General features: G+C 43.9%; 1 protein-coding gene across 1 annotated transcript in view; it reads right to left on the reverse strand.

Moving 5' to 3' along the window:
• Positions 1-766: 766 nt before the first annotated feature.
• Positions 767-16,451, reverse strand: part of snx17 (sorting nexin 17) — a 29,303-nt gene continuing 13,618 nt past the window's right edge. The window contains exons 4-15 of the mRNA XM_023799516.2: positions 15,296-15,360; positions 14,485-14,595; positions 12,772-12,862; positions 11,037-11,124; positions 9,311-9,380; positions 6,721-6,813; positions 5,890-6,093; positions 4,733-4,861; positions 4,450-4,527; positions 3,869-3,943; positions 3,732-3,773; positions 767-3,026 (exon numbers count right to left, since the gene is read on the reverse strand). Of these exons, the coding sequence (XP_023655284.1) occupies positions 2,907-3,026; positions 3,732-3,773; positions 3,869-3,943; positions 4,450-4,527; positions 4,733-4,861; positions 5,890-6,093; positions 6,721-6,813; positions 9,311-9,380; positions 11,037-11,124; positions 12,772-12,862; positions 14,485-14,595; positions 15,296-15,360 (1,166 nt within the window). The 3' untranslated portion in view covers positions 767-2,906. The remainder of the gene's footprint in view (positions 3,027-3,731; positions 3,774-3,868; positions 3,944-4,449; positions 4,528-4,732; positions 4,862-5,889; positions 6,094-6,720; positions 6,814-9,310; positions 9,381-11,036; positions 11,125-12,771; positions 12,863-14,484; positions 14,596-15,295; positions 15,361-16,451) is intronic.

Consider the following 16,451-nt stretch of genomic DNA (forward strand, 5'->3'; position numbering starts at 1 on the left):
TCTACATTTTTCAAAAAAACTGGTTTTGTGGTTTTCGCCGTTTTATTACCATAAACTTTGGTCTAGGTAACAAATTATGGAGGAGCTTTTCTTTTAAATCTCCCAATCCTTTGAATAGAAGACTTTTTTTGTAAGAACGAGAAGCTGAAAGCTAGAACGGTCCATTAAACATGCGGTGAATCCAAGATTCCACCGATTCCAGAAAAAAAGTCAACTTTACACCACTAGGGGGCACCATAGTAGTCCATGACCGTGAACAACAAAACCGGAAAAAATAAAATATTAGGAGCAAATGAACCCATGGAGTTCACGTGTAGCTTCACCTCCCTGGAGAGATAAAGGTTACTCATTTGGGTAACACTGCTTTAAACAGTCCTTACCATTACCTCTTAAAATCTCATATCAAATTCCTTGTGTAAACTTGCCGGTCCAATTTTAGAAATGTCTCATGTGGAAATAAAATCCATATGACAGTGGATTTATCAGCCTTTCATTTAATGGCTTCAAATGCCAGTTTGGGGGGGGGGGGGGGGGGGGGGTTCTGAGAGATGGGGAGGGGGTGTGTGTGTGTCACACCACCCATGACACTCTTTCCCCAAATGTGTTCATGCAAAAAATACCTCAGGAACAGTCCAGCCAATGAAACTGGCAAAAACAAACAAACAAAAATAATAAAGAACAGTGCCATTATCAATGGGAAACACAACTGGGACTTTTATTCTAAAAGCCAATTATATAACCGGTCAAGCAAAGAAAAGCAAAAAAATAGATTTTGCAATTCTCATTTATTGTTCATACAGGTGAAAATGATCAAAATGACAGCTCTACATACTTAAATGATACTTAAATGCATACAATAGTCATTTATTTTCCAGACAAATTGTGAACCTTACAGAATCAGCACAGAATCACAAAGACAACTTCACTTTACGCCAGCCTTCTATGACAACTAAAAAGGGGGTCTAAAATGACATGTTCTTAGCCTAATTAAATCACGATCTCTTCCGAAACCAGTAAGCAAGACTCATTATCGATTTTGTGTCTGGAATGATGCAAGCGGAATGGAGGTAAATTTCATTTTGCCAAGTCTGCACCATCGATTTTTCTGTGATTCAATCAAGGCAGTCGCAAATAAAATTTGGCCATTAAAAAGGGTTTCATTTCATCACAATCCTCAGCAAAAAAAGGCAAGACTAACCAAATGCAGACAAAATAAAACAAATCTGAACCATATGCAGAATCAAAACCTCTTTTTTCCAAATTAATTTTATTACTAGTAAGAAATTCTGGAATTTGTAAACATTTGTTCATTCCATCTACAAATTGCTACAATTTTGTAAACAATATTACTTTTGTAGGTTACTTTTAATCTATTTGATTACAATGCACTATTAAAGATAGATTAGTAATGTTCAGAATACTTTTTAATTACACATACATATATAAAAGTGACTATACTATGATTTAATGTTTTTTTGTGCAAAATGCTGTAGTAAACTATAATTTTGGCATTAATGAGAAGACCTTTATATAAGCTGAAAAAAAATTAAAGAAATTGTGGACCTTGAGAACACATTTCCAATACTTCACATTGCATTTGTTTGTTTGTTTATTTATTTTGTTGGCATTACTATTTTTAAATAAATATGTTGACCTCTTTCAGGTCTTAATACTGTGCAAAATTATTTGTTTGGCAACTGCAAGTAAAGGTGAGCTAACAGCACCAAATTCTGCAAGATATGATCTACTGAACTCCCACTGTTTGAAACTTTACTCAGACTGTCCAAACTGGGTTATAACCAATATTAAAAAAGGAGGTTTCTGACGTAAAAGGCTCAATAAGGCTTTCTGATACTGGTAAGGCAGCAAGAAAGAACACTTTCACCGTCAGATGGAAAAATCTACGCTTGAGGTTTCCAGAACATTCCTTGTAATGTGTTTGACTACAGACACTGCTCGGTCGCCAACAGTTAAATGGTATAGACCACATATGAGAAAGCAAATTGTACAGTGGACCCTGGAGAGGTTTGGCACAATGCACATGGCAAACATAGAAGGACCGTGTTAAACTCTGATGCTAACATTCCACCAGCTGCAGAATAGCACACAGCTGTGGAATTGAACACTGACCTTTTCATCTTGTTACTTTGACAGAAATCAACCCTATTTTGGGAGAGATGTTCACGGCATTCCTGACACATTCCTCTGGCTGAAAATGTTATTTTCTTTATTGAAGTGCAATGCTATGTACAGTGTTCTTCACTAGTGTTGAATCCTATTCGCCAAGGGCCTCTTTAACAGAAATCCACATGTATCTGGAACTGCGTGCTCAAAGTTTCGCATCTAATCTCCTGAGAAGTTTCGTTAGCAGTGGGAGGATGCTGCTGAAAATGAGCCCAACAAGCCGTGTTGAGCCTGGGCATGAAATGGATCATGTTTGTACCTCAAGCCACTCAACCACACCCCGTTACGCCCCGTACGATTAACGCATTTCTCTGTGACGTTCGGAAGGTGGCCAATAATGAAGGTACGGATACACGCACAGGAACGTTCCAGTTCAGGAAAGCAGCGCTCAAGAACAACAGCTTTAATGGACAGAAAACCAGACTGACGATAACTGTCAACTTCTAAAGATGCAGCCAATTTGTTCTGAACAGACAAATGTGTTAAATCCAGCATGTGTTCTTCAGACACAAGACAGACAAGAAAAATACTGATTAAAATAAAAGTACTTTACAACAGCCATCAACTGAAAGTAGCGCAATTAATTCCAGTCTGAAACATTGCACAACGAATGTAGGATTTAACTAAGAGCTCCCATGGGTGGATTACAACCTTGCAGAATTTGGCTACATGTCCGCCTCAACCAGCCCTTCAGCACCGGCTCGTTTCGGAAACGGCGCAGGCTACAAATCGTCATCGCCGATCCCTTCGAAGGCGTAGTTGCCATGGAAATCATTGCCGCTGATGTCATTGCTGGAGCTGGAACTGCTGATGCCTCTTAGGGTGACGGAGGTCAGCTTGGTCTAAGAGAGACATGGAAGTGGGAAAAGTCAGTGTTGTGCGGTGATTCTGATCATGGAAGGAAAAGCTTGGAAGGAGGGAAGAATGGCAGTGGGATTGGGCAAGAAGATGAAGGGCCTGGGGTTGTTTTTGTTGTCCAGTCATGTAGGAGGGGAAGAGATAAGTGAGGAGGCAGAAGAAGGAGCAAGCTCTTCAGATGAATGTTAGGCCTCCTATCAGAAACACTCATGAAAAATGCTGGATGCTTGGTACAATCACACTTAACTCTTATCATCATACATATGTGAATAGCTCTGGGAGTTAAGACTCTGCGGCCAAGGTCAGAAGGTCACTGGTTCAAATCCCATGGTAGGCCAAGTGATTTCACCACAGAGCCCTTGAGCAAGGCCCTTACCTCCAATTGGCTGATCCTGCTTTCTCAATGACATGTTTCTTTGGATAGAAAGCATCTACTAAATAAATGTAACTATTCCATTTGGGGATATCAACTGCTAAACAAACAGAAACCTAAAACAAGAGGGTCAATATCATACTTTTTGACATGAATAATGCAGCCTCGTGAGTGCAAATGGACAAAAATCTGTAAATGTATTCAGTGTACATAAGCTGCTCTAGATAGCGTTACACAGCGATAAGTGTTTGCAGTCTGAGATGCCTCCCGCATGTATTTCTCACACTCCGCTTGGATGCGGACCAGAGTGACTCACCGAGAGCTTGACGACCTGCTCGCGACTCGGGTCCGGGGAGTCCTGCATGAGAGGAGAGGTGCTAAGTGAGCAGCGTTAGCCAACACGAGGGCGGCACACGCCAAACGTGGCGGATGGGGGGGGGGGGGGGGGCTCACCAGCAGTGGCGGCGATTTCACCGCCTGCTGGCTGTCCGACCGGTGGAGGCTCCCGTTGTGTCGCTTCTTCAGCATCTAGGAGACACGAGGACACCATTTCACACACGGTCAAAGAGCTGCACAAACATTGTGTGCGAGACAAAACCATCACACGTTCTGGTCATTCAGCAGAAAATCATTATGCACTGAATCCGTGCAGTCCAGTCACACCGTATAACAAAGAATTAACCATACCACAAAAATGCAAATTGACTCCCAAATACCTGCATCTCTATCATGTTTCTTGATTTGCTCTTATGTGACGTAAAATTTTAGGTAAAATATTAGAGTTTTATAAAGCAATTCCTTATACATATGAATAATGTTTATCTAGAGTGGTGTTATTTTCTGTCATTTGTCACTGCCTGCTGTACTTATCTCGTGTGCCTTCTATTCATCTGGTAGTATGAACTACATGAAGCACACAAGTAAGAAACACACGAGTGTAAAAGAACCATTGGACCACTGCTTTCCTGCTGCTGGGTCACATGACATTTACAGCCAACCAGACGTCAGTCAAAAGCAGCTCTGACTCCACTTACCTTTTTGATACTGCCCCCAGATTTCTTTACCATCAGCTCATCAACCATGGACTGCAGACAGATGCTCATCATGATAGCCTGAGTGACACAAGCGGCAGCAGATCTTACAAGATAAACTTAACAGGCCCCCCCTCTACCCTCATTTTTTTCCCCCAAGGAGACATGGGGGTGGAAGTTTTACAGCTATTGCAACATCAGTATTGGACCAATCGGAAAGAACAATAGTTCCATGATAACTATACAGATATATAAACGTGTTTGTAACAGCTGAAGCTCCACCCACCTGTGGGCTGGAGATGGTGACCCACTGCAGACGGTCTTTGCTCATCAGGTACTCAAAGGCCAGCTCCAGTTTGATCTCACACTTCCCTGGTGCACAGCTACCGCCGGTACCGTTGGCCATCGGGACCTGCTGTAGGGTGGGAAACCAATAAAGGAGGTAAAGCACTTTGGCTACTTAAAAGCAAATTACGGCAGTGCGTGCATGCGTCTGTCTGTCTGTACGGTCTGTCTGTCTGTACGGTCTGTCTGTCTGTACGGTCTGTCTGTCTGTACGGTCTGTCTGTCTGTACGGTCTGACTTCAGTGTCTCTGAATACCGGCATACTAGTTAGCTCCATATCACTGAAAAACCTCAATTTAGGGTCCCCGGATTTGTGACAGTCACGCTAAAACAAATTTAATAAGGCCTTTCCACAGAGCCACAATATCTTGGTCCGTAAAAGTAGAGAGCCAAGTCAAACATCAAATTACAGTCGCCATTTTCCATACACTTTGATAGCGTGGTCTTCCAAGCAGCCTGTCATTACAAACTTACTTTATTATTTGAGTTTTAAAAGAAAAGGAAAAAAAACGACAAGGTGCAGCTTCCTGGACACGGATAGAGAGTCGAGAAAAGGAAATTCCAGTCAAAGGCACTCATTAAAAATAAAAGATGACATATTTGTGGATTGAAGGGAATTACAAAGCAAGCATAGAAATTGCTGCTGTTGGGCTTAGACCTGACACGGGATTAGGGTGACAGAGAAAGTCATTAGCAAACGCTGGCTGTGATGTCTTATCGGCGCCAGACATCATCATACAGTCCACTTATAGCAGCCCCTTATCACTGCACATCAGAAGTTGTTAAAAAAACCAAACTCAACAGTTTAAAGCCAACCCTTCAGCCACAAGTCCACTGGGGCGCAGAGAGACCAAATATAAACGGAGAAAATCTAAATATTTCAAATGTTACATGTGTTTCGCTTGGATAGGAATGTCACCAAGTGCATCACCGACACTGCAAATCTGGTTCCTGATGCATTCAGCAGCGCAAAAACATACCAGCAAGAAATCAGAGATGTACCAGCAGCAAAATTCTACATATTGGGGAAAACCATAAAGCTGTCGTAGTGCATTAGGTATTAGGGGCTGAAGCGAGGCGAGGCGAGGCGGGGCTTACAGAGGAAGTGACACGCCAGCACCGCATGCGTGTGACCTTGAAGCTGCCCTCCTTGACCTGCTCGTTGGGCAGCTTGACGTGAAAGTTGAGCTCGTTGTTTCCGGCGCTGACGATCACATGACAGCCCTTCTCGGGGAAGTCCGTGATGCAGGGGTCAAATTTGATGTAGCCGAAGTACTTTAGTGTCTGGGCGAGGCGGATAAACTGAACGAAAAGAAGAAAGCGAGACATGTTTGTGCTCAAGCCGTTTTAGACTCACATCTGTATTTAAATAATTAAGTAGACAAAACAGAAGTGGTTAGTGGTGAGCTGTACAAACTCACAGAAAGGGACATGATCACCCTACATCAAAGCCCAACCTGAATGGCAGCAAATCCCACCAGCAATGTTCTAACATCTAATGGAAAGCCATCCCAGAAGAGTGGAAGCTATTATAGTGACAAAGAGCAGACCAACTTCATATCAATTCCCTTGATTTCAGAATGAGATACCAGACATCAAATGGTTTTACTTTCTAGAGCTTTAGAGCCAGCTGGTGAGATCTTACCCTGAGTCAGCAAAGACAGCCCAGGTGGGTCCGATACGCAGGACTGCCTATCTATCCACCTGGGCTGAGACACAGAGAAGGGAGGCTGCATCTGCTGAGATGTTTGCGAGGTGGATGTTTGCACAAATTGTGTTCCAAGCTCTTAAGATTCTATGGTAAATATTTCAGAGGCTAATCTGTATTTTTAAGCACTCTGCAGTCACTTTTCCTTACAGAAAGCCACAGTAGTGACACAGGGGGAAAAAAAACACAAGGAAAACTCATCTAAGTGTCTGAATACTTACTTCTTTCTTTGAGCCTTTTTCCTGGAGAGATTTGAGCTGCCGGTGATGGTCTTTATTCACTAAAATCCAGCCTCGTTCGATATCGGACACCGTCTGAAGGAAAAGCCGACATCGACAGATATTCTGCAGCCGTTAAATACGTTAAATAACAAACGCAGCACCCCCCCCCCTCTGCAATAAATGACAAACATTTTTTTAGAAACTCTGCCAAATCCCCCAGCAAGGACAGGCTGATCTGGAGATTAACAAAAAAATAAGTAAATAAAAAACGTACCTCCTGCATGGCATTAATGATAACATGGTTATTATGGAAGTCTTTTTTGTAACGGAAAGAATATATAATAGTAATACAAACATGAACAGAGAGTATACCTAATATTAGCAAGACAAATTATGATAGTACTGAAATTGTTTCCTATTAAATATTTGCAAAATAATTAAATGTCAAGCTGCAACTGATTTACCCAGAACTACACGAGTGAACTCATCAAACCAAGGGAATAATGCAAATGTTTATCAGTAATTGCTACAACACTTATTTCTTGAATGCATATCAGATTTCTGCCCAACTGCTTGGGTGCACAGACATTCCCAAACTGCACTCGCTTCCGCATTTCAGCGTTCCTGCTGACATAAACAGGCAACAAGAAACAAACAAAAATATGCAAATATGTGGCATCCTGCAGACTTTAAGCTGCCCTCTGTCTCAAACACACACTTTTAATCGGACCATTGAAGGGGGGCGGGGAGACATGCCACACCTCCTCACATCACTTCCTGTTTTGTTCAATATCTGCAGAGTTTCTGACAAACATGGGCGTTCCCAGCTCATCAGGCCTTTAGCCATATGCTCTCCTGACCTTGCAGCTAGGGTACAGGAAAGTGGGCTCAGCGCTACGACACTCACTGGCTGGGAGGCTTGCGGTTCAACTACCCACAATTCCATTCAGACCTCGTAATAAACATACGTTCCCTAAAGCGGTTCTGGTTACGGCTGTGAGTTTAGACCGTTGATGAGTTTTCAGGGTTTTGTGGGTGGGGGGGCTTTTTGGGTGTCTGATGTGAAAACCTGGCATTATCTGAGATGGTGATCAAGCCTCCGACAAAAGAATTAACCAAGGAATGAATGGGGGAGGAAGACCAGAGCAGACATGGCCCGTTAGGAGCCAGAACACAGGACACCCTGCCCCACAGGCCGGAGGAGAACTTGGCAGTACTGCAGCAGTGTACACAAACTCCAGCACTTAAGGTCAGACTGGATGTTAATTAAATTCCCCCATTTAAATCGGGGGGGGGCTCACACTAAACCAGCTCACACTTTAATTTGACTTTATAAAGACAACTCTCAGTGGGCTAGTTACATCGCAATCGATAGTGGCTGGAGCGAGCGGTTTTTAAATGACATTTTACATAAGCGCTACAACCCTCCGCTCCAGCGAACATTCCTTAAACACGTTCAAAACTGGAACAATTCCTGCCGATTATTTCCTTGAAAATCATTAATGTATAAAATACATATCCTAGCCCATGTATTGTCCCACACTGTGCTTTGAAATCTGAATATCATTAATTTGTAAGCAAAACTGCGACATATTTACATTAAGCCTGGAGAATCTGGGCTACATTAAAAAGCGCCATGGAAAGCCTTCATTCGTTTGGCCACAGAAAGCAGAAATGCAAAGGTGCATGTTACAATGTGGCCGTATTTGACCTCGGCACACCCAAGGAAACTCGGAAATGAGGAATGACTGACTCCGTGTGGCTCGGGGTCCATTACAGCTATAACAGGCGTGACAACTACCAACTACATTATAGACAAACCGGGTTGCACATGGTGGGGGGGAAGGGGGGGACATGGCCCGCCCAGTTATATATGGACTTTTGAGGGGGGGAATATTTTTTGATAATATTTATTGTCACGTGACATAGAGCTGAACATATACGTATGAGTGCCGATATGGATAATGTTTTCTCATTTACTAGTTTTTAAAGGACATTTTAAAAGTAGGGCTGCATTTCTGTTACTGCAACAAAGATGAGGACATCAATCGAAGTTTAACCTAAAGTAAAATCATCTGCTACAATAAAGTGATAAATATATTAACATGTCTTCAGTGTGAATCAAAATGTTCAGTGTATTGAACCATTAGCCCAAATCATGCCGGATGACCCCGCCCCCCCACTTCAAAAATCTCTCCAGTGCCCCTGGACAAATGCCGACACTAACACCTGATTTACCCCCTTCCAAAAGCTGAAAATCTCCCTGCTGATGCCGGCATTTACAGTTTAATAACTGCTGACAGAAAGCTGTGATCATCCACCATGACCTCTGACCTCAGATTTCGGAGCAGACTCGACCAGCTCCAAGCTACTTAACTTTCAAACACTGAAGCTTCATCAAAGTTACAAAGAACGACGAGACAAACCATAAACAACCTTTGGCACCGTCAGCCTGGTAACAGACCGAAAGGCATTAAAACATTAAGCGCTACGCTCCCGTGGGGGAGGGATTCGGGGGGGCCTCGCTACGCGCGGGGGGGGGGGGGGGCCTGATCCCCAGCTTCCCTGTACTCTCAGCCCAAGGTCTTACCTGAGCATATAGCAAATTGAGGCCGACTCTGTTGTCCATCACATCACTGTCATAGGCTGAATCCCAGTAACTGAAAAACAAAAAGAAAGGGTATGTGTGAATCACACATTAACACACAGCTTTTTCTATAAGCATCAAACAAACACTACTCATTGTGTAGGGGGGGGGGGAGGGCAACCCAGCCACCTAACACCACTAGATTCAAACTGGGAGCCCAGCCATGAGGTGGATGTTACTTTGACCAGCAATTTTCATCACCGTCTCAAGCACCCAGCCTGCACGCATTGATCCTTCCTTAGACTGTGAGGAAATCAATTAAAACTTCAGAAAAATAGCCAATCAAAGCCTGCGCAGCTGATTATCAGCGTGATGTTTGGATCGATGTGTCTTTGATTTTTGTGGTAAAATCAACAATCAACAGGCAGTAATGAACAATTCTCTTTATTATAACCTTTTCCCTGACCGCTAATCAGTGGCTGAGGTTACACTGATGTTTGATTTGACTGAATCCGACATTCCTATATACGTATTAGATAGAACTGCTGGTGGTTTCAGGAATATAACCCAAATAAACGGCCGTGGGGCCGGGTAACAAGCTAGAATGAAGCTCATAAAATAATGAATAGATAAATATACTAACTATTTTTATCACATATATATATATATATATATACACACACACACACACACACACACACACACACACACACACACACACACACACACACACATATATATATATATATATATATATATATATACACACACACACATATATATATATATATATATATATATATACACACACACACACACACACACACACACACACATATATACATATACACATACATACATATAGACATATATACATACATATATACACATGCGCAGTCTGTCAGCCATTCTCACTGTCACTGGCATTTCTTTGCTTACTAGATAAATACTCATAGGGTATTTCCAGACTTCCTCTTTTCCCTTCCCATCTAGCGTCAAGCTACTTCCTCTCGGCTAAAGTAGGTCAGACAACTAAAGCTTTTCATCGGGCCAAAAATACATTAAAAAGCCATATAAATACAAATTTAATATTGGCAATGCCTCTTTAAAGAGAGCATACTGAAGCTGGGGACTGAGGACGGGCTGCTTTTTTGGCGATTAATGGTGAGTCAGGGAGATAGGAAGACCCAGATACCATCAGGACCCTCATTACAGCGTGACCAGGGGTCTTGTGGGGGGGAAAGGAACAGTATTTACCATTTGCAACCTTACAGCAGAGCCCTAAATGATCTCATTTATTATACACAAACCATCGCTTACACCTTAACAGAAGAAATGGTATCAAACACAGACTTAGAATGTTGAGTCACTTATGAGCTTTTCAAAGTCAACCATAGGGAGTATGTCAATTTAGCTCATAACTGAACAATCAGCTAATTTTTTTCTTAAATCATCATAGATCTTAGCCCAGAATATCCTGCTCTCCGACCCCAAGCTTTCCTCGCTTGTACAAAGCATCCATTAAATAAATGTAAATCCAGAAAATGAAGCCTGTTTGGGACACAGCTGAGAATTATGCCATAAGCGATCTTACTCTAAAGCCAGAGGGGTGATTAAGTGTAACGAAAGAGATGCACGGGATGTTCTTCAGCTCGTCTGCTGTATTAAAGCGCTCCCTGACTGCAGACCTCCTTCAGTCACGGTCACATGACCGTCGGGGGGCGCTCACCTCTTCCGGAGGACGATATGGAACTCCGGGTTGTGCAGGCTGGTGACGGACACGTAGGGCAGCTCGAACTCCTGCAGCTTCCGCATGACTGGAGCGTGTTTGGGGAAAGAGGGTGCAGGGCAGGTGAATTAGGTGAAAAAAAAAAACAGGTAGCTGATTTAGAGGAGAGCATCTGGAGTCTTAGGTGGCTACTAGGAAGCCTAAAGCAGCACTGGAGAGTATTCAGCTATACAGGTCAAAGGGAGAAGCCGGACAGTGACAGCAAAACCAAGAACCAGATAAGGTCTTTAATATTAAACATACCTACTCTTCTCCTAGTTCAACGGTCACGTCTAAAATCATGAAAAAAATATAACAATCTGCAGGTTGTAGTTCTGTGCTGTAGAAGCAAACGTCTGAGTGCTTTAATGCTGAACTAGAATAGATGCTCTGGAAAGACGCGTCGAACGTTTTGGCAGGAAGATGTGGAGACAAGAGGACTTAACGTTATCCTGGTCTGTGCTGCCAGAGTCCTTCTAGAAGGCCTTGGACATCAGGGCACTCAGAAGCCTTTTCTCACCGCACAAACAAAGCTGCTCTCCTGGGAGCAATAACTCAGATGTTCAAGGATTTTTGGCAAGATCAAACGCGGCCAGCCGAGGTCTTCTGACACGGCACGTCCGCCTGAGAGACTTCCAGAACTGCTGCGGCAAATGTCGCTTCCACAGATCGTTTTCATTTGTGAGAGAACTGGCATATGCATACAAATGGGTTCGGTTAGCACAAAAAAAATTAAAAACCCAGTCAACAATTGTGATGAAATCCAGCATAAGAATATCAATACGCCCCAGATTACGCCTGAGCCGAAAATGTTTTTGTTGACAAGACGACTGACGCAGACTGAAATCCTCCCTCTGTTTTTGCTTCCTGATTCCGGGAGACTGGCATAATTCTGGCATCCAGAAGCATCTACATGCCACTTAGTCAAGTGACTGAACATCTAACCTTTTCCCCCTATTTCCAGGAATACCACCTACAAAGGCTTGGGGAATCTGGAAACTTAGGGCGACTTAAAATAAAATGCACATGTTCAAATTTGAGATATTTACTATGTGGGCTGTGATACGTTTTATATTTAATAAAAGGAGAATCCCGGTTGTTGGGGTCCTCTTGCCCCTGAGCTGCTGTATGGGAGCGAATCGGGCCGCATTCCTCAGAGGAACATACAGACCCCATGCGCAACATACCGTCTGCCTCTTCTGTGATGTCAAAGGAAACGAAAATCACAGGTCCGTTAAAGGCTGCATCTGACGCTGTGCCCCCCCCTTGTCTCCTGACGACACACCCCACCTAGTGCCTGGCCCCATGGGCATTTTTGGCCTGTCTACGGCGGGGGCCAGTGAGAGACAGGCTCACGGGCCGACACGTGATTTATGACAGGACGCCCCTGATCATCTCGGACAGGCTACAAGAGTAAATGAGCAGAGCACATGGTCAGATGTTACCATGCCGTGGTGTGGTGTGTGGGCGGGGAGGGGGGGGGGGGCAGCAGCCAAGCAGAAATGTTTCCTGTATCTGTTTGGACGGCAGCCTCGAGGGTCCGCCAGGTGACCGCCGTTCGACCGGGCAGGGGACCGGGAATGCCATGTGGAGCAGGTGACAGATCACCGCTGGCCCTACTACGGTGAACCCACGCCCAAAACAAGTCGCTTGTTCCACCGCCCGTCCACCAAAACTGGGGAAGTGTCATACTCACACGTGCAGCCGCCATCTGGTGTTTCCCGGACCAGGAAGAGGCTGAAATATCCCACCAGTTCATCCGGAAGGTCCAGCTTCGCCGCCACGGCCTGCGGATGACAAGATCAAGTCCATCAGAGTGGGTTAATCACCATACCATGCAGATGTTCAGAAATAACTGTCCCCCAGGACAGTAACGGCACAATATACAGATTACGACGACGAAAACAATATCTTCATCATCATTATCATCATCAAGTTGGGCTAATTGTCATACCATCAAAATGCAGGTATACAGCAGCATAAAATAATGCTCCCCCAAAACCACGATGCAACGTACAGACAGCGAGTGACAAAGGCAGGGATACAAACTAACTGACATGCCCCCTTTCTACCATCCTGGTCATGGATTCGCTTCAGAGCTCGTTTCGGGTTTGGTGACTTCTGAACAGATGGACGTAGCATGACTGACCTGGGCTGACGTGCCCAAAGACGGCGAACCCATGCAGTCTGCATGATCACCACAGGCTCCCTCTAGGTTTTCCAGGTTCCTCTCAGTCCAGAAACATGCAGATAGGCAAACTGGTGTCCCTAAATAGTGCGTGAACATGTGCTCTGTGACAGACTGCTATTCCAGTCAAGACTTCAGCTCCAGTGTGACTAAGGGCTGTATGAGGCGCTACAGAAGACAGATGTATGGTTGGGAAATACTAAAATGAGTGAAGGAACAGACTTTTACATTTTTCAGATCACTTCCAGAAGAACCTGGCAGTTTTAATGGAGACTTCTGGAACATTCTCCAGCAGCTGACAGATCCATCATCACGGTTAAACAGCTTATGCGTAAGGTGTCGGACTGGGGTCTCAGAGGGTCATCAAGGTGCTCTCTGACCTTTCAGACCTTGAGGTTGCATAAGGCAGGGGGGGTGGGTGGAGGCAGGAGAAGATGGGTCTTCTTAAAGGCACACTCACCGCCAGCCAGATCAGTGTGCTCAGATAAGGGCATATGACCTCCCTCTGAAGCTTGCGCTTTGCCATTAACGACTAATTGCTTTCGCTATTAATTCGCTATTGATGCTAATTAAATCTGAGGCCTGATGATCTTGTTACTTTGCATTAAGTGCTCCAGGGCCATCATGTTTGTTGCCAGGTCATTTAATAAACAGAACAGCGACTCAGACAAGCATGAAATGCTCCTTTCCCCAATCAGAGGTTATCATGCCACAGCAGAGCATTTACGGCTGCTTTTGCTTCTCCTCTCGGCGGAAACAAAGGAAGTTACAGAAGTTGAGTTGGCGTTGGATGCAAAGCAAAAACCAAACCTGAGATCTAACGGGAAGACCCGATCACCATTTTGAGAACAGAAACCCAAAAGACGGAGAGACACACGCACACTTCTCTCAATGACCCAACGACATTCTAGAAACAACTGCAAGCTCATTGGAAGATTTAAATAGAGGGTTTATAAACAGGAAGGCAAACAGACTCTGAATAAGGACAATGGCTGACGGTTTGCACTTATCCCAATTTCTTACAATCACTGTAAACTGCCGTTTCCAAGGCCAGAGTAAGATCCATGGCAAATTTAACTGGGAGGCTTTTCCATGACTACAGAGCACTGGACCGCTGTCCTCGTGGGGTTTTAGTCATGCGTGTCAGACGAAGTAGCAAACTGACGGAGCGTATTTGCAAAGCGTGGAGCAGAGCAGTGGGGCGGGGCAAGAGGTCGATACCTCCAGGACCTCCTCGGTCTGGTCCGATGTCAGGATCTTCACTGTGACTTTCTGGCCATTGGAGAGGGACACATCCAGCTGGACTTCCTCTGTGGGAATCTGCTGCGTCTCCTGAGGAGCAGAGCAAAATCGGCGGACAGTCACTGAGCAGATGTGTCCAGGTCACTGGTATAAGGGTTATTTTACATTTACTTATTTAACAGAAGCCTTTTTCCAAAGCGACATAATTAAAAGCGCAGGATCAGCCACATCGAAGGGCTCTAGGACCTAATGGTGAAATCACTCAGCTGATCCTGGGATTTGAACCAGCACCCTTCAGATAATGGGCACACAGTCCTAACCCACTGAGCCATACGCCCACCTTTTACAGATACATTTTACACCCCCCTTTTCATTAATCCAAGGAAGAAAAACACAACATCACTTTCCCCCTTCTGTGGGAAATCTGTAAATCTAACCAACAGACTACCTTCACCTTTTACTTAAAACAGTCAAATAGCAGCTCCCTGAAGATTTGAGAGAACAAAAACACCAAAGGCAGAGTCAGCAGAAAGAGGCTTCCGTGCCTTGGGTGTGGTGGTTTACTGAATAAAAGCGAGGGGGGGGGGGGGGGGGACCCGCTTGGGCAGCAGGCTGCTCTCGCACGGAACAGGATATCCCAAAAACAAAGAGGAATCTGTAACACGTGGCCAAGTTAATGTCAACCGCGAAACACTGGAAGAAACACATCGCTAAGTTCTACAGATAGAGGCTTCTGCTAACTCTTAGGGGCCAAAGGGAAGATCAAAGACTGGAGATTGCAGACCCCTACCTGCTGAGCCTTACGCAGGAAGCTGTTGAACAACTCGCTGGCTCCAAGCACGGGGTCCTGGCGTACTACGGAGGGGGTAGAGGGGGGCGTTAATGATCAAACACAGCCAGCGAATCCCCGTAATGTCCACTACCCCCCGCAGGAGCCTTTTCAGCTGGAAGCCATGATGAATTACAGATCCATCTTTCTTCTCAGAAGCTTCCACATTATTACAACACAGAACCATGTTTATACAGCATTAAACATTAACCAGAAACAGGAGAATTGTTTTCCTAGCGTGACGCTGAATTCCATAGCATTCAAAACAACATTTTTGGGCCCTACTGAGATGTAGGGCCTCATCTAACTCATTATGCTTATAAATGTTTAGTGATTCAATATTTAAACATTACATTGTCTAATCGAAGCACCTTAAATTTGTATTTTTGTTTTATTTTATTTTTACCACTGGCCAGAAGATGATGCAGAGTAATATTTTCATTGTACAGTGTAATCAACGACGGTGCATACGACAAACTGTTGAATCCACATGGATGCCTAAAAGCGCAATCTTTTGCAAGCCACGATTTTTCTATGAATGAATCCAGAATTCTGTTGGACAGACAGAAATTTATAAAGCCGGCTGACATGAGAAGAGGAGCCCCAATGTCAACACTGGACTGCAAGAATAACCGGCAGACTCTTCCCATTGCAAGGAAATCCATAAATATTGAATGATCTACACTCTTCCAGAAAACTAACACAAGACAGGCAGGCCCCCAACAAAGCCAGACATTACACCACACTTCCTATTAATTACGAGTGTTAGAGTAATCAGATCTCTGCATTTCACACTCCACCCTCCTTTGGGATCTGCCTGCAATAAGCTGCAATCATCCTCTATTTCCGTGACAACACACTTTCCTCTCAGTGTTAAAAAGTGAGTTTTTTTTTTTTTGATAGAACAAGCATAATACTCATAAATATAAATGACTGGACTTGCAAAGTGATACTTAGCCATGAAGAGAATTAACAAAATGCCTTTAATTAGCATTAAGTTTGGAACTACCTGATCATGAAACACAGCTTAATTGCAATGTTGAGTTAAAAACATGAAAGAGGTAGAGTGTTTTCATAAGCGGTTTATTATTAATTACCCATTAATGAGATTATATAT

Source organism: Paramormyrops kingsleyae, chromosome 19, assembly GCF_048594095.1.
Source record: "Paramormyrops kingsleyae isolate MSU_618 chromosome 19, PKINGS_0.4, whole genome shotgun sequence".
NCBI lineage: Eukaryota > Metazoa > Chordata > Actinopteri > Osteoglossiformes > Mormyridae > Paramormyrops > Paramormyrops kingsleyae.